Genomic DNA, 24,743 nt, shown 5'->3' on the forward strand with positions numbered 1-24,743 from the left:
AGTAGAAGAGCTTCCTCAGTAGAACACGGGCGACTCCAGCAGAAAGGGGCGCCTCGCCAGAAGAGGGGTGCCCTAGCAGAAGAAGGACACCCCAGCAGAAAGGGGGCGCCCCACCAGAAGAAGGATGCTTCCAGAAGAAGAGAGGCACTCCAATATAAATGGGGCACCTCAAGCAAAAGTTGGGCTCGTCCAGCAGTAGTGGGGCGCCCCCAGAAGAAGAGGAGCGCTCCCAGCAGAAAGGGGCGCCACACCAGAAAGGGGCGCCCTACCGGGAGAGGGATGCCTAAAAAAGAGAGGCGCCCTAATACAAAAGGGGCACCTGGAGCAAAAGTTGGGCTCGTCCAGCAGCAGTGGGGCCGGGGGCGCCCCCAGCAGAGGTGGTGGGACGCCTTTAGCAAAAATAGGGCATGCCCGGCAAGGGAAATGTCAGACTCCAGCAGAAAAGTGAAACCCCAGCAGAGGAGGAGCACCAATCAGAAGTAAGTCTCGCCGAGCAGAATGAGGGGTGACCTCAGCAGGAGAGAGGGAGAGGCGACCCCAGCAGTAGAAGGGCGCCCAATGAAAAAGGTGATTCCAGCAAAAGTGGGTCTCGCCAGTCGACGAGCATAAAAAGGGCACCCCCAATTTTATAAGAGGTTGGAATAAAAAAGTAAAATGCCATTCGTTATAAATTCAATTGATTGATTGATATTCGTGCAAACGAATTCAATTTTATTTCATAATACCCAACTTTGTACCATTGGACTCATCTGCATCCATAGGCGTCGCCAGAGATTTTCGGTTGGGGGGGGGGGGGGGACAAAATCCAATTTGGTCTTTAATCATGCCTTTCTATAGTCATTACTTACACGTTTTATATGTCACTCGACGCGCCATGGCGCGCGAGGAATGCAATGGTGATGCAGTTTTTCCTCTAGCTATGAAATGTAGAAAGTATTTTTTTAGGATTTCCTGGGCAAAATCAGTTACGTCAGTTAAAAACGCATTACCCGTTACGTTAGTTTAGCAGGGTAGAGCTTATTAATGGGAAGGATACAATGGGTCTGTAGGGCCCCTCCCCCTCCCTCCCTCGGACGGGTCCGTGCAGATGATCCCAAACCTTATCCAGAAAAAAGAGTTGCAAATGATCCAGGGAATCGGTTCGCCCTTCTAAAAATCCATATTCTAGCATGCTCAATTTCCGTGATGGATTTATCGGTGCCTTCGACTCGAATCCGACCCCGGCTTCCAAAACCGACTTCGACTCCGGTCAGAGCTGTCGACTCCGACCGACTCCGACCCCGACCTCGCAGCCCTGCTCAGAGGCACACGTGGCCCCTCTATGATAAGGCCCGTGTAGGTCTTCATAGGCCTGTCGTAAGGATGGTCGTCAAAGTCGAAAGGGCCCTCAGAGACTACCATGGGTCCGCCCCTTGCACACCGATGGACCCTCAGAAGCCAATATGGGGCTGTTGAGACCGGCGGAGGCCCTTAAAAGGACTGCCAAAGTGGCTCTCAAAGATTTGCGCCCGAGCCTTCAGAATCAGCGGTGGAAGATCGTAGTGGTGTTCATAAGTGCCGGCCTGAGGGCCCTCAGAGGTCAGTTTGGGTCCCTCGGAAGCTAGCGTGGGATCCCTTCTTAGAGTTCAGTGGGACTTTTTAGGAGCCTACGCACGGCCCTCGTTAGCCCTGTGGTACTTTAACGGCACTTGAACATGTCACAGACCTTTGGCCAGAGTCGGAAACGACCCCAACCCAACCCCGAATTTTTCGAGCTAGGTCTTGACACTAAAATTTCGTGTCAGCGTGCTAGACTGGTGAAACCCGAGTGTAAAATTCAGCTAACAGCAGCTAAGACATGGATTGAATCGAAGTTTTGATATGTTCGAATCTGGAGTCAAAGTCCTGAATGTTTTGGCGACTCTCACTCCGACTCTGGCTGGGACTCAAGACTCCAACTGATTTTGACTTCACAGCCATTCTTCAAAACTACCCCCACTTCTTGCCGACCCCAAAATCTCATCGGATCTGCATCGATCTCAGGGGGTGCCCGGTTGAAGGTTGGGGGGGGGGCAAGCTGCCCCGCTTGCCCCCCCCCGTGGCGACGCTAATGGTCTTGACACTAAAATTTCGTGTCAGCGTAGGTACTAGACGGACCCGGTCTCTGCGCGTGGACGGAGCGCTGCTCCCGAGAGGAGGTAAGGGGGTCGCTCCCAGCTCCACAACAGTGTTGAAAACCGAGTGTAAAATTCAGCTAACACCAGCCAAGACATGGATTGAATCAAAGTTATGATACGTTCGAGCCTGGAGTCAAAGTCCTGAAAATGTTGGCGACTCTCACTCCGACTCTGGTTGGGACTCGCGACTCCAACCGATTTTGACTTTACAGCCATTCATGAAAACTACCCCCATTTTTTTGCCGACCCCAAAATCTCATCGGATCTGCATTGATCTCAGGGGGAGCCCGGTCGGGGTGGGGGGGGGGGCAAGCTGCCCCGCTTGTCCCCCCGTGGCGACGCTAATGTATAATGTATGCACCATCTATGCACCTTGGAAGCGCCCCTATCCTCATTGAAGGTCGCCCCCATCACCAAGTGCACCCCCATCTCAAAAGCAAAAGTTACACCCCTGACTGGGCGCGATGGAAAATGTCAGGTGTCCTAAATGGCACTGCGATAAACGGAACGCACCTCCTGTTAACAAGCTAACGGCAACTTCACCTTACGAGGCTGAAAGGTTGTTCACTGTACATGTATAGATACACACTACATAGAACCCATGGCCCAGGATATATGACTGCGCTCAGCGATGGGTCTAACTCTAAGGGCCTCGCGTCTGCGCCGCTATCATATTCATCGCTCGGTTCCGTGCTACTGAAATGGTGCAATTATGTAACAACGCATTGCCATTGTTTATTTTGTAAGCAAGAAAGGGTTGACCCCCGGTGTTTTGTGCATCACAATGTGCGACTTTACCCTGACCTTTCCAGGCAATTAGGGTCCATTTTTGAAGATGCACGTTTTCCTGCTGATGACCTTAGCCATAGACCACTATATAACTAGATATACAGTGGTCTACGCCTTAGTTCATAACTGAGTGGTTATACCATGATTGTCTTATCAACATAAATAGTTTTTTATTTATTAAAACATTTTTTTTACCAACGAAGTAGGTAATTAGTGCTATACTTTTTTTTTCAAATCACTTCTTAACCCACGGTTCGAGTACCTAGTTCCTTGGTTATAAGTTATCCTCGGCACAAACACATAAAAAGACGTGCCTTGTTGTTCCGTCAACGCCAACTTGTATGATAGCTGATTATAGGAAACAAATAATTGCGTCTCGTCTGACATATCGATAATCTAAAAATAGCGCAATAGTTATGTGAAGCTTCGCATTTCATTCGTTCTTTTTCATTATCTGGCAAGCTTCCTGCATACCTACAACAAAATGGTTTGAAAGTTTCTGGAAAAGTACTCTGAGCTTTCACGTTCGTACCTTAACCCTCACCGGACCTGTATTGATTTCCTACATAGGTAAGTACGTCTGGCCGAGGGGAGGGGCGGGTACGAGTTACGACCTCCCTCGCCGTTTCGCCCATATTTGAGCTAGAGCCTCGCGTTAAAAACGAGTGTGAGCGCCGTTGCGAGACGCAACGACTGCTACCCGATTTTAAGGTCTCAGGTGAACCGGTGAACTCTGAGGTCAGGTCAAGTGACCCAAGGTATGGGATCGGTTTTTGGTAAATACCTTCGCAAAAAATGGTTTCATAGGCGCGAGTTTAGCACAATCGTGTTCTCCATGCTCAGGCGGGTCGAAAAATATACTTTTTGTTTAGGTGAGGCAAACCTAGGATGTTAATCTCGGGTCAGGGTCAGGTCAGAGCCACTCAGGTCAGAGCCACCGAAGCTGGTGGCCAAGGAGGTCATATCACATATCATTCGATTCGGCAAGTCTTGTCTTGTCCATTGGTGGCTTTCGCGACTCGCTAGCTCAATTAGCTCGAAAGTTATTTACGAAAAAAAAAACTCCTATGACCTTAGTGCGTCATGACTGACGTCACGCAAGGTCAATGATGCAAAAGTGAAGCATCGAACCTTGCAAATAGTTACTATAATGACGATTCCACGCGTTTGAGTAAGTTTTAGATCATTCCCGGCTCCAAAATAACAGTTTCCATATTTCCCTCACAGGCTAAGAAATATGGTTAGGTTTCCATATTTCCCTAACCTGACCTCAGGTGACCTTTAGGAAAAATCCGAGCTATGCAAGTTGTGAGGCGTCTAGATAATAAGTTAGTTTCTGTAACCCCCTGTGAGAGCTCCGCTGGCACTGGGGTCATTGCTGAGCTGCGACATTGTAGGACCGTGCAAAGGATCACTTATGACGTCATAATTAAGTGATTTGACCTGACCTGAAAATGATTTTGTTGTCACAGGATCCGGCTTGAGTCAAAGGTCAGGTATGCCGAATTTCTTATCGCGAAAAAAACCTAAGGGGTGCGGCAGATTTAACCCTCGGCCGGCGAGGGCTAACTCTAGCTCCAAGAGGAGTGGCTATTAGGAAAAACATACATTATGAACATGCATTATGATGTGACAACTGACAACCACAGTCTTCAGGGATTTTTCTGATTGCTAACTGTAGTTAACTGTGCTGTTATAGTGTTCTGTAACTAAACGACTTTTGTGGCTCACTGCAGTCTCCGCTCTCCAGTGTCAGTGTCCTGTGACTCATTACAGGCTGACGGCAGGGGCCACCCATTGCAGTCTGTGGCCTTTCTCCGGTGTTTGTATCCTATGACCAGCTGTAGTCTCTAGTGGTAGTGCCCTGTGTTCAAATGCAGTCTCTAGCTCACTGCAGTCTGCGGTGTTAGTGTCCTATGGCTCACTGCAGTCTCCGGTGTTAGTGTCCCATGGCTCACTGCAGTCTCCGGTGTTAGTGTTACTGTCATATGGCCCACTGCAGTCTCCAGTGGTAGCGCCCGGTGGCTCACTGCAGTCTCCGGTGCTAGTGTTTTGTGACTCACTGCAGTCTCCGGTGTTAGCGCCCGGTGGCTCTCTGCAGTCTGGTGCTAGTGTTCTGTGGCTCACGACAGTCTCCGGTGTTAGTGTTCTGTGGCTCACTGCAGTCTCCGTGCTAGTGCTCTGTGGCTCACTGCAGTCTCCGGTGTTAGCGTCCGGTGGCTAACTGCAGTCTCCGGTGTTAGTGTCATGTGGTCATCTGCTGTCTTCTGCGAACTGCAGTATCCAGTAATATCCTGCGGCTCACTGCTACCTCTAGTGTTAAGGCCTGGCTACACTATGCGTTTTCTGCGTGCGTTTTTTTTGCGTGTTTGCGTGTTTTGCGTAATATCGTTCTAGAAAAAAAAGAACGATATTACGTTTTGTGATGTTTTTTACCTCAAATTTTAGTTAATATAAGTTATATTAACTTTTGTACAGGATTAATGTAAAAGTTATATTATTTATAACTTTCACCGCAACCTTAAAACCTCTGTAGTGTTAGTGTCATGTGGTCCACCGCAGTCTCCAGTGTTAGTATCATGTGTCGTATTTCAGTCGCCCAACATGGGCTGGGAGGCACTCGGTAATTAGGGGAACATGGGGACCGCGGGTATCCCAGCCGGACGGAGCTCCCAACAATGGATGAAGGGCACTCGGTAACTAGGGGAACTTGGGGGACCAGGTATCGCAGCAACATCGGCCTGTGCAGTCACTCTTGAAAGTATCGCGCATCGGTGCGGTGGATCCATCTAGCCCAATGAGGAAGGGCTGCTAAATCTGAGTCACTGAACCAATCGACCTGAAGGATGGATGAGAATGTCAATTGGCTAAGTGATTCAAATTTAGCAGCCCTTCTCTGTCGGGCTTTATGGATCCACCGCACCAATGTGCGGTACGTTCAAAACTGACTGCACACACATGCGATTATCCTAGTGTATCCTGGGCTCCCTGCAGTTTCCGGTGCTATTGTTATGTAACTCACTGCAGTTTATCATAGTATCCTGCTGCTCACTGCACTACAATAGGTATGGCCACCTACAGTCTCAAGTGCTAGCATCCTTTGACCAACTGCGATTTCATCACTCATCAGGCTCACCGCTCAAGCTGCCTTGGCACGGATCAAGTATGCTGGAAATCAGCGTTTTCCCTGATAGCTGGAAATGTGGGGTACACATTTTCGAAGCGTAAGGGCTCGCGAGAAAGGTTGCTGATGTGTGGACTGTGGATGTTTCAAGAGTATCTTCACGTATTTACGTCACTCGAATAAAGAAAATAACGCGTTGTTTATAACTGACTAAGCATAACGTATGCCTTTCGCACAGTGCAACGAGGAATGTACGTTTGTACTCGCATTTCATGTTTTTCTCTGAATGTTGTTGAACTCCTGAGACAATTAGGTATTTGTCGTTTTCCGGTAAATGCCTAATAACTAGGTACAACTGTTTGGTAGATTATTATATATTAACTCTACTCAGTTTGGAACATCTTGTTTTGGCTTTAGTACTATGATTCTTTTCATTATTTGTTTGTGTGTTTATACCTAGCACCTACCGGCTACCGTCATGAACTCATGGATTCTCATGAATCATCATCAAAATCATAAACCTCCAACACATGCTGCCGGTATCTTACACATGCTGCCGGTATCATAAACACAACACATGCTGCCGGTATCTTACCTTTGTCAAGCCTGTCTTATATGATATTTTATCAGTCTGAGTGCGATAATTTCTTATTCCTTCCTCCACACATATTCTTTTCCAACAATGGAGTGCGAAATAAGTGTGATGCTTTGAAGTAGGTACCGGTCCTGTGAATCAGGAGCAGTGTTGGCTCCTCCTCCTCCTGGGCTGCCTCAGGCCGGATGTGCGCGCTGCCGCCGGGGGTCACAAGACGCTCTGACCCCTGCCCCGCGGAGACGGCCCCTCCCCTCGACCTTGGCCGCCGCCGGTGCACAGCAGGTATAAAAGTGAAACTGGCGCAGGGCACGGCACTACCTGCTAGGTCGGGCTCCTCCGTGCAGCACCAAGCTTAAACCAGAGATGGCTCTTAAGGTGAGATCGTCGAGCGGTGACGGGGACTTGGATGGGAATATTTGGTTGTAACAATAGCGCAGGACACAGCAGTGTCACCGATTAACGGCACGCTTTCGTTCATGAACTAGCAGCGGGAATGTCCTGTAATTTGATACAAGTAATGGCGTTGAATAGTGGCACAGGGGCGCGGGAACTACTTTCCGACTGGGGGGGCACACCATAATAGAGATTAACCTAGGGTACCCCCAAATCTAGTTTTCTCACCGGTTTTAGGCCACTTATTTTTCACCCCTCGGCTTTTTCAACAAAAAAAAAGAAAACATTTCCAACAAAAGTGTGGTATTCCGTCTCAAAGCTGTGGGGGCACCGCCCCCACGGCCCCAGAGCTGGGGGGGCAAGCTGCCCCCACTGCCCCCCGGCTCCCGCGCCTATGTAGTGGCATCAGCCTAATGAATATTGTTCTGACATTAGCGACCGATAAAGTAGTACACATACTGCGGTGACTCATGGCTGACACCTGCGCTCCCTGTCCGCCGTCCGGTCCCGTGCTGATATCCCGCCCTTTCGGCAGGTGGTGGCTGCGCTGTCCGCGCTGGCGGCTCTGGCGGCCGGCCGGCCCGAGCACGGCTACGGCGCCGTGGTGGTCGGAGAGGCGCCGGTCGCCCGCTCCCTGGAGGTGGTCGACTACGTGAACCCGCACCCCCGCTACGACTTCAACTATGGCGTCTCGGACCCGTACTCGGGCGACCACAAGTCGCACGTGGAGAGCCGCGACGGCGGCGTGGTGCGCGGGCAGTACCGGCTCGTCGACGCCGACGGCACCGAGCGCGTCGTCACCTACACCGCCGACGACATCAACGGCTTCCAGGCCACCGTGGAGAAGCTGCCGCTCACCCAGGTGGGCGTGCCGGCGCAGCACGGCGGCGCGCGCGTCTACAGCCCCGTGCCGGCGGCCGTCTCCCACCAGCAGGTCTCCAAGGCGGAGGGACCCGACGTGCCCGTGGTGCGCGAGCGGGTGCACACGGCGCCCGTGGTGGCCAAGGTGCCGGCGCCCGCGCCCGCGCCCGCGCCCGTGCCCGCTTACCAATACGCGGCGGCCGCCGTGCCGGCCGTATCCGCGCCGGCGGTCAGCTCTTACGGCTACCAGGCTCCGGCCGACACCTACCGCTCGGGCCACGGGTCCGTGGCGGTCAGCTCTTACGGCTACCAGGCTCCGGCCGACACCTATCGCTCGGGCTACCCGGTCTACCAGCAGCCGGCCTACATCTACAACTACTGAGCGCAGCGCCGATCCTCCGATCGGGCGGGCACTCTAAGTGGAAACCTATTTAAATTGTGGTCGCAACTTGCGATCTTTTGTCACTATCAGTTGCTTTGCACTTTCGGTTCTGTTTTTCGTTCTTGTTTTGTTTAATACAATGCGGAACTTCATTATTTGTCGTTTTTATCATGTGACCATTTGTTGTTGGTTTGACCAAGATTCTTACAGGGTTTGACTACACGACCTTATTTAGGTACCGACCTGCATGTTGACGATGTACGGGCTGTGCTTTCTAGCACGGGCTTATGCTAGAAAGCACGGGCTGGTCTCTATTTTTTTAAAAATAAATTTAGTCCGAACCTTTTGATTGGAATGATTCACAAGGACTGAGCCCGCGCTAAGCGAAGCTTGTTGCGTTGACCTGCCCGCTACCCTTCGATCGCGTGACTCCTGTTCTATGACAAAATTTGGAGTCCAAAGTTTGACGTACGCATACAACCGCGCACGGCTGCTTTGTCTCAGTCTATGATCTTTGATCCAAGGTCTGAGGCATGGGGTTATTCTTACGATACGTTATTGACCGACGACTTTCGCCAAGTTATTACATGATACTACAGGTTATAATTTTGTAGTGGTTACTGAACGATTTGATACAAAAATGGCGCAAAAGCGACTCACGTTATTATGTTCGTTAGCAATATGATCAGATTAAGGGGGAATTTTACCCAATGAACAGCAGCAGCATGACGTCGTGCGTGTCTTGATTGGATAGGTGTGCTTATCGAATTTTATGAGCTAAAAAAAGTACACAGTCAACTGCCCCATTGCGTAAAAGCGTTGCGTAAAACACCGCTCATAGTTATATGTTTTGAGTTCGCGACACAGTAAAAGGGATTGGTGGGGCATATGTGGTTTATTTATTATCAGTGTTAAAATGTTGACAGAAACAGAAAGGAACTAGGTACTGAATAATCAGGGTTTGATTCCACCAAACTCCAAGATTTGGTATCAATATTTTTGTCATCTGTGTGTTTATTATTTTTTTATTGGCCTGGAACTATGAGATCATTTCTTAAGAATTGAAGTGAGTCAATCCAAAGATGTCCTCCATACTTGCATTGAGAGCTTATGGATCAGACAGTAATGATTCAGGAGAGGATGAAGATGCATTGACTGCCCATCTCAAACCAATCACATCTTCAGAAAGCTTGACTTCGGTCAAAACGCTTCAGATCTGCTCTGCTCCAACAGTAGCACCAGGGGTGAGTGAGTTTTTATTGCCATGCCTTGTTTTTTTGTGAGATTGTGGGTAAAAGTATACATTGAGTCTGAGTGACTGTTAAAAGATAAAGTTTTCATATTCTTACATTATTTGACATCCTGAATCCAAAAATGATGCTTATATGTCTTGGAAATAAAAGAAAAACAATCAAACCTGACCTAACCTTACCTATTTACCTACAACCTACCAACCTACAACCTACAAACCTACAACCTAACCTAACCTAACCTACAAACCTACCAACCTAAAACCTACAAACCTACAGCCTAACCTAACCTAAAACCTAAATTTTTTGCTGTTACATATTTGTATCAACAGCGTCACAATTGTCCACTCGGACCTAATATATACTAATACCAGATTGTGTGGGTTTCAAGTCTCGGGCTGGTGTTGGCTGGTGGGGATTTGCCACTCAAGCTGGATTGGCCCATTAACCACTGTGTTGCCATGCTTCCCAGTCCAGATAGAATGTTGGTCAGACTGCATAGTATGGCAATTTATTGAGGATACTGTTTGGTGCAGAATCACTGAGCTAGAGCACATTGCTATGCAGATTCACTGGTGTCCTGCAGTTTTTGTATCAGGTGGTGCATGCCCCTACATGATGCCATGCAGGAATCCTGTGCTGGCTCACCATCATTAGAAATGATGGGTGGGAGGCACAAAGTGGTTTTACAGAACAAGATTGGCCTTTTATTGCAGTTTTCATTTTCAAAGTGCAGATATCTTATTTAGTGGTAAAAATTATGGGTCTTGTTTGGTATGGGCTGCGACAGATTTTCAACTGGCTGGTGTGGCATTGTCACTCAAGGTGGCATAGCTCCTCAACTGGAATCAAATTAATACCTACCCTTTATTCTTTGTCTTGTGCTGCAGCTGTAAGCAATATAAGAAGAAAACTTCAATTTCAATCTGTGTGTGCATTTCTCTTTCAAGCGAATACCTATCCAACTGTCAATTTTCTGCAATGCAATGGGAATGCCTACATTTTATCAGAGTTATGACATAATTGGTAAATAACTATATTAACAAACATTTGCAAAAGAAAACTTAATTCTTAACTTAAAAATCAATATGTTTGCTCGATGCGAGCAGATGACAACACAGCTTCCATTGATCAGTTTTCAAAGTTCACTAGCTGGCATCAGTTGACTTGTTGGTACAGGGGCTAATAAGGCGCTACCTATATTTGTACATAATGTGACTCACATAATAAGCCTCACTTGTATGTAAGGCCTCACTTTTGTGTACATTTATCCTTTTATGTGTACATATGCTTTCACTGTATGTTTTTCCTAAGCTTCTTCATTTGATGTAGAACATTTCTGCTATGAACGTGCAGTTGTGACGAGGTGCTGCTCTGTCGCCGTCAGTCGGGCCTGGACAGCCGGCGGCACATCGACCCCAGTGTGAAGGAGCTCGAGTACAACCCGCGCTATGACGAGCTGTTCGCGCCCGTGCTCGGACCGGCCAACCCGGCGCAGACGCAGCAGATGCGCGCCGAGCGCAACACGCTGGCCGGCTATGTGGAGCCGGCTCACTTCAGCGCCTTCCAGTTCGAGAACCAGCGCCGCACATTCACCAGCTTCGGTAAGACGGGGGATCAGTCCTTCCTCTTGCCCTGCATTCGTCTTTAGCCAGTGGTCGGTTCTACCCGTGAAAATGATTGTTTAATGCTGCCGTAAAAAGTGTCACCCCATAACGAATGGGGCCAGGACTTAGTTTGTATGCCATGCATTTATTTTGATCGTATGCGTGAACTGCAGATAAAAACGACTTTCTCTCGTTGTCTGAAGCTGCATACAATGCTCGTGTCTGAGGACGCCCGTCGCGTGTGTCCAGGTTACGCGGTGGACCCGAGCACAGAGGCGGTGACCGATGACGGAGCGGCGCGCATGGTGGGCGCCGCTACCGCCTCCACCAGCGCCGACGGCGCGCACACCGTCTTCGAGAAGCCCAAGGAGAAGCGGCCGCTCGACAAGCGAAAGCGCGAAAAGAATTCTGACGCCAGCGACATTGACGGCTACCTGGGGCCCTGGGGCGGATTCGTCGACGAACAGAAGGTCATGAAGCCCTCGGAGGTAATAGTCCGACACAAGCATCCTGCTTTATGTTGCATTTCTATCTCCCCCTCCGGCCTCCAGTGATATTTGTTTAGTTTTCATCAATGCATTAGCGCCGTCGCTGACCCTGCTCTGACTCTGCTACCCTGCCTGCTCTCTGACTCCGCTCTGACTGTGCTGCCCTGCCTGCTCCCTGACTGCTCTGACTCTGCCACCCTGCCTGCTCCCTGACCCTGCTCTGACTCTGCCGCCCTGCCTGCTCCCTGACCCTGCTCTGACTCTGCCGCCCTGCCTGCTCCCTGACTGCTCTGACTCTGCCGCCCTGCCTGCTCCCTGACTGCTCTGACTCTGCTGCCCTGCCTGCTCTCTGACTCCGCTCTGACTCTGCCGCCCTGCCCGCTCCCTGACCCTGCTCTGACTCTGCCGCCCTGCCCGCTCCCTGACCCTGCTCTGACTCTGCCGCCCTGCCCGCTCCCTGACTCCGCTCTGACGCTCTCCCCCTCCCTGCCCTGCCCCTGCCCAGGAGGAGCAGGCCGAGCTGGACATCATCACGGCCAAACGTCAGAAGCGCGGCAAGCAGACGGACGACAAGCCGATGGAGGAGCGCACCATACTGCACGTCAAGGACGCCTACGACTACCAGGGCCGCTCGTACCTGCACGTGCCGCAGGACGTGGGCGTCAACCTGCGCTCAGAGGAGCCGCCCGAGAAGTGCTTCATCCCCAAGAAGCTGCTGCACACCTGGCAGGGACACAGCAAGGGTGTGCACGCCACACGCTTCTTCCCCAAGTCGGGTCATCTTATTCTCTCCTGTGGCATGGACTGCAAGATCAAGGTGAGAATCGGTATGGTGCTTCACGGATCGGCCAGCTGCGTCGACGTGAGCTGGATGGTGCAGCTGGTCGGCTGAGTGTGGACACGCTGCATTCATCTTCATGGGGGTACCTGAAAATCGGCCCCTACTTTGTTAGCTTTACATGTCAATGTAACACGTGCGTGTATAGTGTATACTGGATAATGCTCCGCTAACAGTTAAGCCCGTTTTGACGTGTTGTGTTACGTCTTGAACTCATTTACCGCAAACAATCGTTCCGGTGTCGTTCCGGTGCTGTTTATCGTTTCGGTGTGTCCCATTCGCTACTCTGTTTGCCGTTGCCATGCTGTTTTCTGTTCTTCCCTGACCGAGCCCCTGGACCGTGCTGCCGCAGCTGTGGGAGGTGTACAACCAGCGGCGCATGCTGAGAACCTACCTGGGACACCGGCAGGCCGTGCGCGACATCTGCTTCAACAACGACGGCACACAGTTCCTCTCGGCAGGTCCGTACAACGCTCACCCTCGTGGCCGAAATGGCCGCTTGATGAGTATGTCAATCATTGCTGCCGCCGGTTGTCGTAGATGGAGGCAGTAAACGATAGTTCCGGAGTAAGCTACCTTAGTGCCTAGTAATAACGTAGCTTCAGGAGGCATCTCAAGATGATTTTAGAAGTTCCTGAAAAGCTGTGCTTTCCTACGTTTCCTCGCCGTCCGTTTAGTCGTGATGACCTCAGGATAACGTAGAGACCTCGCTGTTAACGTGCCTGTAAACCCCAAATCGCCAGCTTATGCATAGTGCAGCTATTCATCCATCGTATGAGTGTATCTCTCTGACTGTCCTTCGTCTACAGGCTACGACCGCTACATAAAGCTGTGGGACACGGAGCGCGGCGAGTGCATCTCCCGCTTCACCAACAAGAAGGTGCCCTACTGCGTCAAGTTCCACCCGGACGAGGACAAGCAGCACCTCTTCGTGGCTGGACTCTCCGACAAAAAGATCCTCTGCGTGAGTAGCGTGAAAGGGCGCCTTCTTTGTCGGTGTCAGACATTTGGTGTTATTCGTAGGTAAACCGTTTGGAAATCAAATGTAGCCTATATTCCACTTCCAGTACCGTTTACTACTGCCATTCGAGATCACATGCAGTATATTTGCATATTGTCCATGGAGTATGGACCATGATTATCCTTTGCGAGTACATTACGCACCCCGTCGCCTGTTTTCGAACATCTACCGTGGATGGGTCAACATTTATGTGTAAAATAATTTTGTCACACAAACTTTATGCTTCATATTTGAAACGGAGAAAGTGGCTCGAAGGACCCAGTTTTGTGTGGCCCTACGTTATAATTGCGTTCCCTCCTTTCCCGGTCCCTACCTGCTGTACTGCGGCTCAGTCGAACCCCGTCCGCTCTACCCATTATTATCCACAAATACGCTGCCCACGAGCACCGTCCCTTCCTCCGGTCTCGCAGACATGTAATAACACCCCGTCGCATGTCCGTCCGCCGGCAGTGGGACACCCGTTCCGGCGAGATAACGCAGGAGTACGACCGGCACCTGGGCTCGGTCAACACTATCACCTTTATCGACGAGAACCGGCGCTTCGTCTCCACATCGGACGACAAGAGCCTGCGCATCTGGGAGTGGTACGTCCTGCCGCGACGACGGCATTTGTGTGTGCTGTAGGTTCCCCACAGTCCGCGTGCCGTGAGGTGCTTGGTGTTGCTCGGCTACCGTTTGTAGACAAGGTTTAAGTCAAAAGTTGCAACCGTGTCGGCGATAACAGACCGTTCGCGTAAGGCACATGCCACATTGTCATGGTGGGAACTGGGAAGTGATTTGCGGTTTCGGACCCAGGCCAGGTGCCGGCTCGGCTGTCGGCTAGTGGAACAGTGTCGGCCTGTCCTGAACTGTCAGTCTGATACAGGCCCGCCTGCTGTTTGTGTGACTGACATCCTATCTGCCGCCGCAGGGACATCCCGGTGGACATGAAGTACATCGCCGACCCGTCCATGCACAGTATGCCGGCCGTCACGCTCTCACCCAACGGCAAGTGGCTGGCCTGTCAGTCGATGGACAACAAGATCTGCATCTTCTCGGCCATCAACCGCTACAAGCTGCACCGCAAGAAACAGTTCACCGGACACATGGTGGCTGGGTACGCGTGCGGCCTCGACTTCTCACCGGAGATGAGGTACGCACGCGTTAAATCAGATTGTTTTCCACAGCTTTACACGTTTGCGTTTGAAACGTTTCGGCAAACGAGCCTACTTAGTTCTAACGTGCAGTTTTGATGAACATCATACACGTTGCAGCATTTTCTTCGATTAATATAAATTTAATTTATCATATTTTCGCAAAAATAAACTTGCCTCAGAAAATATTGGCAGATTAGGATTACGTGCGATTGCTTAGTTCTCTGATCCGATCAGAATAATAGATGTGTAGCTGGGTCATCAGGCGCAATGTGATTCATTCCTTGGCGACGCTCCCTCATTCATGGACGTCAATTGTCGACTGCATTCACCGCACGCTGACCAGTGATCACTTTCTCGTCCCGGCAGCTACCTGGTGTCGGGCGACGCCGACGGAAAGTGCTACGTCTGGGACTGGAAGACCACCAAGCTGTACCGCAAGTGGAAGGCGCACGACGGCGTCTGCATTCAGACCATGTGGCACCCGCACGAGACGAGCAAGCTGATCACGGCCGGCTGGGACGGCGAGATCAAGCTGTGGGACTGAGCGCGCGCGGCCACCCGGCCCCGATCGCTGTGCGCCTCCGATCGCGGAGATACGCGATATACACATCGTTCGTCATATGTATTTTCCCAGTGTCATTGTCACCCGATGATCGCAGCCATGTTACGAATGCGGAATACAGGATGAGTGGCCCGCAAGTCTGACGGTATCACAGATGACTCCGATCGCGCTGCCACTTACAGCGCTCACGGTACAGTGCCTTGGGACGCGGGGCGGCGTCATGAGTCGTCATACACCTTCCAGAGGGCGGCAGTGCCGTCTGCCGAGCCGCTGGCCAGTAGCGCACGCGCCTTCCACAGCCGGACCGGCCGCGGCGCGAACTGGACGCACTCGACGGTGGCCGTGTGGTGCTCGAGGGCGGCGAGCAGGCGCAGCCGGCGGCCGGAGACGAGCCGCAGCCGGCCGTCCCAGCAGCCGAGCGCGGCCAGCCGGCCGTCGGGCCGCAGCCGCACGCTGGCCACGCCCGGGTTGGTGATGGCGGCCGGCGGGCCGGCCTGCAGACGGCCGTCGGCGCCGACAGAGAACGAGGGCACGGCGGTGCCGGAGGTGCCCACCAGACCGCGGCCGTCCGTCGCCGCGTCCACGCACATGGGCGTCTCGGTGGTGACCTGGAGCCGGTCGGCCGGCCGGCAGGGCTGGGCCGGGTCCCAGAGCAGCAGGCCGCCCGACTCGTACACGGCCAGCAGGCGCGCGCCGGCGGCACCCGGCAGCGGCGCCAGCGCCATCACCGTGCCGAGCTCGGCGGGCGCCGCCAGTCGGCCGGCCTCGGCGCCCGAGCGCGGGTCCAGCAGCGCCACCTCGGAGGCCGGCTCACTGGGACAGGCCAGCCGGCCGCCGACCACCGCCATCTGACGAGCACACGGCAGACGCGGTCTGAAAACTGAGCTCAGACACTGCACACGGGCAGGGGAAAGTGTAAACTGTGGGTGAGACGGCGGTCCCAGTTTACAGTCATCCGATCGTGTGATCGCGGAGCGTGTTCCTTTCCGAGCACTCGTCAGCCACCAGGGCTCTTCATGTCGCCCTCGCTTCCTCGTCTTCCGTCTTCCTCCAAAGCCTTGGTTTGATGAGTAGAGAAGTGTATTTACAAATTTCAGATTTTACTAATGTACAGCACACACGGACGTCAGACGGTATACTAAAACTACGCGCATGCGCTAGACGGTCTATCTAGTAACGTGAGACATGCGCAGCGTGTGTGCGCGGATATACGAGTATACATAAGCAATGGCTCACCGACACATGCGCAGCAGGTGTGCGCGGCTGTAGGGAACTCCTACACTACCCCCTCCCTAGACGGGTCGCGAACGTGACGCGTCGAGATCGCTGTGGGGATCGAACGTCGCGATCGGTGCGAGAGCGCAAGATAGATCGCGGTGGAGCTGGTCCCGGTGCTGCTGCTCTTGGAGATGGTTGTTCTGCAGGTGGCGTGTCTTGTGGCAGCATCAGCTCCAGGCCGTCCGACCGGGCAGCTGATGGTGGCAGAGTCGCAGAGGCAGGAGACTGCTGCGCAGGTAGGTGTGGCGTCTCTTCCGGAGACGCAGGCTCGCAGTGGTCGATGTTGCTGGTTGGTGCGCTGGCGGCCACCGGCTGCTTGTTGGGTGGAGCTGGCGTCGGCGTCGGTCGCTTCGGTAGGTTGCCGCGAGGAGATGCGCTGAGTGAGGCGTCAGCGTCGATCCGTTGCTGTTTGGCAGTCTTCGTGTTCCGCACGAAGAGAAGTGTTGCGGCAGATGCTTTCGACCGGCTGCACGGAGGCTCGCAGCGGCGGGCCTTGTTGCCGAAACGCTGGTGGTACCAGCAGACAGAACTGTCTGGGTACGTCGGCGTCGGAGGGCGTGGCGGGCGAGGCGTCTGACGGCTGCGATGTCGACCTTTGTTGCGGTGGGAGAAACTGCACGGCGCTTTGCAGCGACGCGCTCTGGCACCGAAGCGCTGGTGGTACCAGCAGATCTCGTAGGTTGACGGATGCGCTGGCTTTAGAGGGCGGTTTTCATGGCGTCGTTGATGCTGGCTTCGGCCAAGTTGCGATGCTGCGCCTTTGAGTCGACGCTGGGTGGCCTCCATTTGCTGTACTCGGACGATGAGGGTCGCGATGGTGGCTAGCAGGGCTGTGAGCCGACCTGCTGCCTCGGGTTCGGGTGCCGGCAAGCTGAAGCTGGTTGCGGGAGGAGCGGTGTGCTGCCGGGTGGCTTCGCTCGACTCCATGGTGTGGTCCACGAGTAGCCCGGATCACGTCGGGGTCACCAGTGTAAACTGTGGGTGAGACGGCGGTCCCAGTTTACAGTCATCCGATCGTGTGATCGCGGAGCGTGTTCCTTTCCGAGCACTCGTCAGCCACCAGGGCTCTTCATGTCGCCCTCGCTTCCTCGTCTTCCGTCTTCCTCCAAAGCCTTGGTTTGATGAGTAGAGAAGTGTATTTACAAATTTCAGATTTTACTAATGTACAGCACACACGGACGTCAGACGGTATACTAAAACTACGCGCATGCGCTAGACGGTCTATCTAGTAACGTGAGACATGCGCAGCGTGTGTGCGCGGATATACGAGTATACATAAGCAATGGCTCACCGACACATGCGCAGCAGGTGTGCGCGGCTGTAGGGAACTCCTACAAAAGGACGACATATTGTTCCGAATGTGAACGCATGGAAATGAAATTAGAAACCGGTCACGAAATAGCATCACAATACCGATTGGAGTTCCCGAAGGAACTCCAATAAAGCCACAGGGCCGAGGCGTATCGTCCCGATTGGTCGACATACCCGACAGAAGCCATGATGGATGAAGGGCAGTGAAGCCACAGGTTGCTGGGAATCCACATCCCACAGGCGGATGGCGTCATTTCTGCCCTGGGTGACCACGTGACCGCTCTCTAGCTGCTCCACGGCGCGGCAGGCCGAGCTGTGCGCCGCCACCGACCAGCGCCGCTCGCAGCTCTGTGGGCAGACGACGGGCCACAAGGCCAGTCACCGGGGGGCGGGGGTCTTTGTTAGGGTGAAACCAATTGATTAAGGTTCACTCTTTTACTGGGTACTAAAGATGATGTTAACAGAAGACCTAACAAATCGAACTACCATTGACACTGTTTACCTCAATCGCCAATGTACCGATTTACATAGGAAGTGGTCAGTGACAGACAAGACATAAAATACCTGAATAGTGAATAGTGTAATGTGCAATTACCTTCAAGTCCCATACTGTCAGGTTTCCATCCTGACTGCCTTGAGCAAGATATGCTTCATCATGAAAAACTAAAAAATTCAGAGCTGTTACCAAAGCTCCATCACTCTTGAAGTAATGCAATGGGGGTGGTGGTGGTTTCTTGGATGAGTCAACAGACTTCATGTTAACCTTAAAGAAAAATAAGAGTTCTTATTTTAAGCGTCCAATTTCTTGATTATAAAGTCATGATCTTACTTACTTACTTACTTACTTAAGTTGAACGGAATTTAGAGAGGCCAAAGGCCTGTAAACTACCGGTCCAGTCGAGCTTCTAGGCGGATCATGTTAGGGCTCATAGGGCGTAGGTGGTGTGTATAGGAGATGGGCCCAGTGCTTGTCGAGACGATTCTTGAACTGGTTGAGAGAGTCGGCGCTCACGACTGCCAGCGGTAGTCCATTCCAGTCGTTGATGACTCTCGTTGAGAAGGCGTTTCGACGGACGCGTGAAGTTGCTCGGGGTTTGGCCATGCGCCACGGGTGTCTGATGATGAATGTGAAAAACAACAACACAATTTCTTTATGGACCAAATACCACACCCACCAATATTTTTGTGTTCTAGAACATTTTCTTTTGCTGTAACAGCTTCAAACATTTGTTCGTAAGTACTGGTGATTTCTTACTTAAGCAGAAAATGCTGAATAGAATGAACAGAATCTTCAGGAAAAAGTTTGTCTCTGCTGAGCAGCTAATGTATCATATTGGCAAATTTCCTTTGTCATTTTTTAATCGAGAAGTTTATTTTTTTGATGACGTCAGATACATTTATTGGTAGTTTTAGCGATTTTATCCGACACAATAAAAATCTTCAAGTAATATTTGTATTTTTTTGTGTTTTTGTTACGTTGATTAGGAACAACATTTCGTTTAATGAGCTATATCAACATACATAATTTACATGGCGTAATATATTGTCAATCTTTAACTTGTTGATCACCTCTTTATTGATGCTTTCTTTGATAGTTTGGACTAGTGAACCAATTGCATAGCGGAGGCGAAAAATAATAATTACTGGAGACTTGCGTTCAGCTTGCGTTACTTCTGGATTCTGGAAGATATAACGATAAGAGAATACAGTGTTACAGGCTTGATATACTTTCCATTTTTAAGCGGGCTGCTGATACTTAACTTGTTAATGGTCGCTGAAAGCCACCCTCTGACCTTGCCAGGATCAAGATTGCGGCAATAATGGCATCAGCAAGTGGCGGAGTCGAATGGAATTCTATCGTAAAACCGATTTTAGCTGCATCCTATGGATCTTTTAATAAAAATGACCTACCTGAATTCATAAGATCAGTCATTAAAAGGTGAGTTTGTTGATTTACTTACCAATTTTTAAGGCTTGGCACAGAAATATTATGAAAGTCTCAAACCTAAACCCTGCAACCTCAGTCGGGGAAACTGTGGTCAAATCTTCCATTTTTAGAAAGCCTTCCATTTTTGGAAGGATTTTCTATATATGGGTACGCACCTTCCAAAAATGGGTACGCTGACGACGTCATCGTACCCAAATATAGAAAATGTTGCGCATATGTTGGAACTTACCGATTTCCGCCGAACATGAGGCAAATGCGACTATCGCCCCTGGTCGCTTTCTATTCGCCATAGTGAAGTGTCCATAATCTAGCGTGGATGCCTAAATCCTAGCGTGGATGTATTTTAGGTAATTTTTCAAAGTAATGAGTCGTGGAAAATTGACAAAAATTTACCGACAAACGATGGTTTTATAAGACTTTATCAAACATTTTGTAAGCAAAAAGCATCAAAAACGAAAAGTAAATATCCTTAAAAGTACTTTAGTGACGGGCCATGCTTGTTCGATACCGCCGACTTTATTTACAGTGCGGAATTGTCTGGACAGAGTGCGGCGGTTTCGGGAGTGTAGTGGCGAGTAAAACTTGTATTTGTTGCCGTTTTCTGCATTTATTAGCATATTGTGTGGTTGATTTCAATTTTTTAAGGCTTTTGCCAAACATTTGGGTGGAGGTCTCGTCATTTTTCAATGTTTTTTCCGGAATATGGGACGAATTAAATAGGCGTTGCTGCGCCGTTTTTCGTGTTACTTTCTATCGAAGGAGCATGAATCTTCAATTTATATGAGGAATAGTAAGTTTAATTTAAACCATTTTTTGTCAGGGCTATAGCTGTGTTCCTCCTGGTTGGTTATTGACCAGCTGTTTTCTCTTCTGAATTTCTATGTGTCCTCTAGAAGTAGAAAAAGAGAGCAGTGCGCCAGGACACCATGCTATTATATCACTATGTACATTGACATAGCATGCCTGTATTACCAACACTAGCACTGCTGCTTCTCCTTATATCAATGATCATAAATGGCAAAATCAACTATTAATGTTACACATTTAAAAAGGCCGTAACTTAAATCAAAGAATGTGAATCACAGTTGGGAACACTGAGATTAGACCTTCCAATTTTGGAAGCCTTCCATTTTTGGAAAATGCATACCCATTTATGGAAGGTCCTTCCAAAAATGGAAGGCTTCCAAAAATAGAAGATTTGACCACAGTTTCCCCCACTGACCTACCTACCAGCCTACAACCTACTATCCTACATCTTACCAACCTACACACCACTCAGAAGTCAGACTTCATCTTCATATTACATATATGCCGCAAAAGTAAAATAGACAAGATATGTTTCAGTGATTCTCTAGAGCTAGTTGAAATAATGTAATTCTGTAGCTGGTTAAGCTTTGTTTTAACATTGTTAGGTATACAATATATTCACTGTGCAAGTTTAAGAAGTAAAGAATATTAGTGGTAGCAATGCCAATGAAAGAGAAAACAGTCATCAGTATATATCAATTTTTATCTACTCACTTGCACATAATAGACTATCAATACAATATTTTTCATTGCTGTCAGGTGATAATTTAAATTCCCTGCTGTAATGATAAGCTGGTTGCTAGTAAATAATTATTTTCACCTTGATTGATTGCAAGGTCAGCTACCTTGTCAGAGTTAAAGTATCAGTCTTACTTGCCACTTGAATAAGAATATTGCAGACTTGAAAGCAAATCAATATTATCAATATTATGCATGCAAACTGTGTTAGATTAGAGCTGAAAGTTTTCTTAACTTCAGCTGCAGTGTAATTTAAATGCTATCCATTTTCTTTTTCAACATTCTTTTGTGCCACTAGGTGCATGGAATCTGAATCATAGCCAGGGATAGAGTAGACTGAAGTGCTGCATGATTGTGCCATCTCTGAAGCTAAGATCATGAACTTCAGTAGCTCTGTTATGGTGATGTTTTGCAGGAAACATAGAATATGGCCAACCAATGCTATATTCACAGATCCTAGCTAGTCACACATCAAAACATTTTAAAGACTCACCTTTCCTGAGGCATCCATTCCAAATAGGCCAGACTCAAGAGAAGCAAAAAGAGGCTGTGGTGGAGTGAAGAGTCTATAGATGTAATTTATGATGCTTGCCTCTAATTTGGTGTAGATGACCTTGGGTGAGACGAGAACCCACATATCTTTTGGGATTTTGAGCCTGTGCTTTCTGCTGTTTTTCAGTGAGGATGACATCATTAACCACGGCGCCGAGTACGACACGTTCTACTCGACGTTTGCGCTGCTGGCGGCCGACTACATCGCTCAGAATGCCGCTGACCGTAAGCAGTTGGCGCTGGGAGTGTCGGGCCGATCGTATGTCCGACGCCGGGAACGGTGCGACCGAACTAAGGAAGGATTTGACGCCGGGAGTGGCCCAATCGGCCGTAATATTGTATAAAGAGCCGTGATTGACGGAATCGACGGGAAGTGTTTTGCGGCGGAATTCCCGGACTGACTGGAAGTATCTGGCGCTGGGAGTGTCAATCTGACAGTAGGTATATGACACCGAGAATATCGGAATCGATTGTAACATTTCCGGACTCAACGAGGCTGACCGTAAGGATCAGGCGCCGGTAGCTGCCCGATCGACCGCAAGCTTCGGGATCCTATCTGTCCACGGTGAACCCTGACGTGAGGCATTGTCAGTATCGATTAACACATAACATTCCTAACTGATGATCAATTTTATTCTATTTTAGCTCGCTCTATGACGGGTTAAAATTGAAGCGGTTCATGTCGCAATTCGTTCTTTTTGCCGTAAAACAGCCGTTGAGAAAATTGCTTTGTCCGCCTTCCGATCGTGTTATCACAATCATGCGCAGCCTGCGGTCAGTTTGCGTCCCGTGATCTCGTGTTCAGTACCTATGCCCGGCCGTCCTGTTGATGCTGCTGCTCGTCGGCTGTCCCCGGTGGGCGTCCCACCATTGCTGCCCTGTCGCCCGACCGGTGACCCCACGTCTCTGTCCGGCAGTGCTACCCAGTCAGATGGGAGGCGCCTGCGCGGCGGCGCGTATCCTGGGCGCGCACATGCTGCGCAGCCTGTCGGGCGGTAGCCGTCAGACGTCTCCGCTGTCGCGCGGCCAGCTGATGGACGGCCTGCGGCTGCTCTGCCAGGGCGGCGGTCTCGAGCACTCGGACCACGTCACGCTGGTGGCCGCCATGAAGATGGCCAAGCTGCCGCCGCACATCCGCACCAGCGTGCCAGGTAGGCCGCCGACCCTATATTCATATCACCCTCCACGTCCTTACCAACATGCCAGGTAGACCACTGATCCTACAGGACTGGATGGTCATGTATCTTACCGTACAGCCGTTCTTTGTCCATATAACTCGCACAAACGTACCCAGCGTCCCAGGGAGGCAGCCGGTGTAGTTGTAACTGAGGTAGGTAAACCCATCGAACCACGGAGTTGCGAGCTGTACTGCCATCTCATTCACTTGCCAGAGCTGGGTGCTAACCTGGCCACTGACTCTGCGTACAGCGGAGAAGGAGAACGCTGCCAAGACGGAGCCGAAGCGGACGCGCGTGGACCCGTCGGCGGCGCTGCTGGACCACCTGTCGGCGCCCATGTACAACCTGGCCAGCGGCGGCGAGTCAAACGAAGCCACCGACGGCGCCACCTCCGGCCAGAAGGTCAAGGTCAGTCGGGGCTCAGGGCAGCAGGGCGAGGTCAGTTGAGGAGTCGACCAGTCGGGAGTCCGGGACTCTGGTTAGAAGGTAAAGGTCAGTTACATTGTAACTTCAGCCAGCCAGCAAGTCAAGGTTAGCCATCACCCCACCTCATGCTCGTAATCGTAGGTAAATGATTAAATACATAAATACATATGTACATACCACCTTACTGTGACTGACGTTATCGGCGAGACAAAGAAAAAAAAAACGACCAATAGCCTCCCCTGTGATCCGAATGATTTGAAGGTTACTTGATAGGTCACGGTGTACCGGCTTCTTATCGTAAGGGGCAAAGATTGATTACCTAATGAGACATCGTGGCTTATCTTATGCAGTGGTCTTATCTCCCATATCAATGCTGAAATCAGTGATATTACTTGGACGAGGTTTCAAATCATGCATATTCTTCATTCTACCATCAGACAGCGCGCACCATCGTCGCATGATTACCGTCAACTCATCCCCGGGAAATAAGATAGCAACCTACACCCTAGGTCCACTTTTTCACTCCCCCCCCCCCCCCGTTCTCCCCACTAGATGCCGGCAGCGCTCGTGCGTTGCCTTGGGCCAGAATTGGAGCATCCATAGCCCAATGAAATGTGCATTATTTTGGAGGCCTTGCCTGGGACTACCATTGAACCGATTTTGAGGTTGATAGCTTAAAATTTCTTTGAGCCAGAGGACCTCACGTCAAAACGGTTTTCCGACCCCAGCACGTGCAGCCTGCACCCCTCGCAGACGGTGACCCCCCTGGAAACTGGTTCAAGGTGTTACCGATGTGTCCCGCCAGTATGGCTTTGCCCGTGACCTCGGGTTGACCTGTAGCCTTGACAAAAAATTTCGTGTCACCGAAACTTTGAAGCGGAATAGCATGTGCCACGAAGCACCGAGCGAACCGAGGCCAGCACCAAAAGTTTACCTCACCGGAGACGAATCAAACTTTCGCTTTCGTCCCGATCGGTCCACCCATTTTGACTCCAGGTCCAAAAAAGCTTGGACAAACTCACTCACATACTCACTCACTGACAAACAGGTTCAGCCGAACTTTTTTTTTAGCGACCCACCAATGGGAATTTCCGGATGCAAAAGCATGCTATCGCATGCTTTTGATCCTCCAATTCTGGATTACTGAAGTCCTGTTGTGGCTACGTTTGGCACGGGCCCGAGTGCCCACTGACGGCATCCTTTCGTTCACGGTTAGTTCGCTGACCGTGCCTCGTACTCATCCAGCTATGACTATTTCGTAATTAACTGCCTGTCTGCTGTCTTCCCCTAGGCGTCCCACCTC

The 24,743-nt window shown here is 50.6% G+C and overlaps 4 protein-coding genes across 8 annotated transcripts in view; 3 read left to right on the forward strand and 1 right to left on the reverse strand.

The window, feature by feature from the left end:
• Positions 1–6,325: 6,325 nt before the first annotated feature.
• Positions 6,326–8,455, forward strand: LOC122380909 (larval cuticle protein A1A-like). Its single transcript, XM_043364519.1, has 2 exons — positions 6,326–7,039; positions 7,593–8,455. The coding sequence occupies exons 1-2, from the start codon at positions 7,028–7,030 to the stop codon at positions 8,298–8,300; spliced, it is 720 nt and encodes a 239-aa protein (XP_043220454.1). The 5' UTR covers positions 6,326–7,027; the 3' UTR covers positions 8,301–8,455.
• A 554-nt stretch (positions 8,456–9,009) lies between these two features.
• LOC122380910 (pre-mRNA-processing factor 17-like) lies at positions 9,010–15,337 on the forward strand. The gene is made up of 9 exons (XM_043364520.1): positions 9,010–9,544; positions 10,938–11,154; positions 11,407–11,645; positions 12,151–12,462; positions 12,836–12,944; positions 13,293–13,447; positions 13,955–14,088; positions 14,415–14,636; positions 15,007–15,337. Exons 1-9 carry the CDS (start codon positions 9,383–9,385, stop codon positions 15,182–15,184), a joined length of 1,728 nt encoding a protein of 575 aa, XP_043220455.1. The 5' UTR covers positions 9,010–9,382; the 3' UTR covers positions 15,185–15,337.
• On the reverse strand, positions 15,244–18,978 carry LOC122380912 (guanine nucleotide-binding protein subunit beta-like protein 1). Of its 4 annotated transcripts, none has more exons than XM_043364524.1 (4): positions 18,915–18,955; positions 18,387–18,615; positions 17,966–18,139; positions 15,244–16,050 (listed from the first exon to the last, which is right to left on the reverse strand). In XM_043364524.1, the coding sequence occupies exons 2-4, from the start codon at positions 18,546–18,548 to the stop codon at positions 15,421–15,423; spliced, it is 966 nt and encodes a 321-aa protein (XP_043220459.1). In that variant the 5' UTR covers positions 18,549–18,615; positions 18,915–18,955; the 3' UTR covers positions 15,244–15,420. The 4 variants fall into 4 exon arrangements, with proteins under 4 accessions (XP_043220459.1, XP_043220456.1, XP_043220457.1 ...); XM_043364521.1 differs by having other exon boundaries at positions 18,387–18,554; positions 18,804–18,932; XM_043364522.1 differs by lacking the exon at positions 18,915–18,955 and adding an exon at positions 18,867–18,912 and having other exon boundaries at positions 18,387–18,554.
• A 431-nt stretch (positions 18,979–19,409) lies between these two features.
• LOC122380896 (E3 ubiquitin-protein ligase UBR4-like) overlaps positions 19,410–24,743 on the forward strand; it is a 44,673-nt gene continuing 39,339 nt past the window's right edge. Inside the window, exons 1-4 of one of the 2 annotated variants that reach the window (XM_043364492.1) lie at positions 19,410–19,730; positions 21,964–22,061; positions 22,754–22,987; positions 23,265–23,422. In XM_043364492.1, the coding sequence (XP_043220427.1) occupies positions 19,612–19,730; positions 21,964–22,061; positions 22,754–22,987; positions 23,265–23,422 (609 nt within the window). In that variant the 5' untranslated portion in view covers positions 19,410–19,611. The remainder of the gene's footprint in view (positions 19,731–21,963; positions 22,062–22,753; positions 22,988–23,264; positions 23,423–24,743) is intronic. The other variant, XM_043364491.1, reaches the window with a different exon arrangement.

Source organism: Amphibalanus amphitrite, unplaced genomic scaffold (genome assembly GCF_019059575.1).
Source record: "Amphibalanus amphitrite isolate SeventyFive unplaced genomic scaffold, NRLGWU_Aamphi_draft 000109F_arrow, whole genome shotgun sequence".
NCBI lineage: Eukaryota > Metazoa > Arthropoda > Thecostraca > Balanomorpha > Balanidae > Amphibalanus > Amphibalanus amphitrite.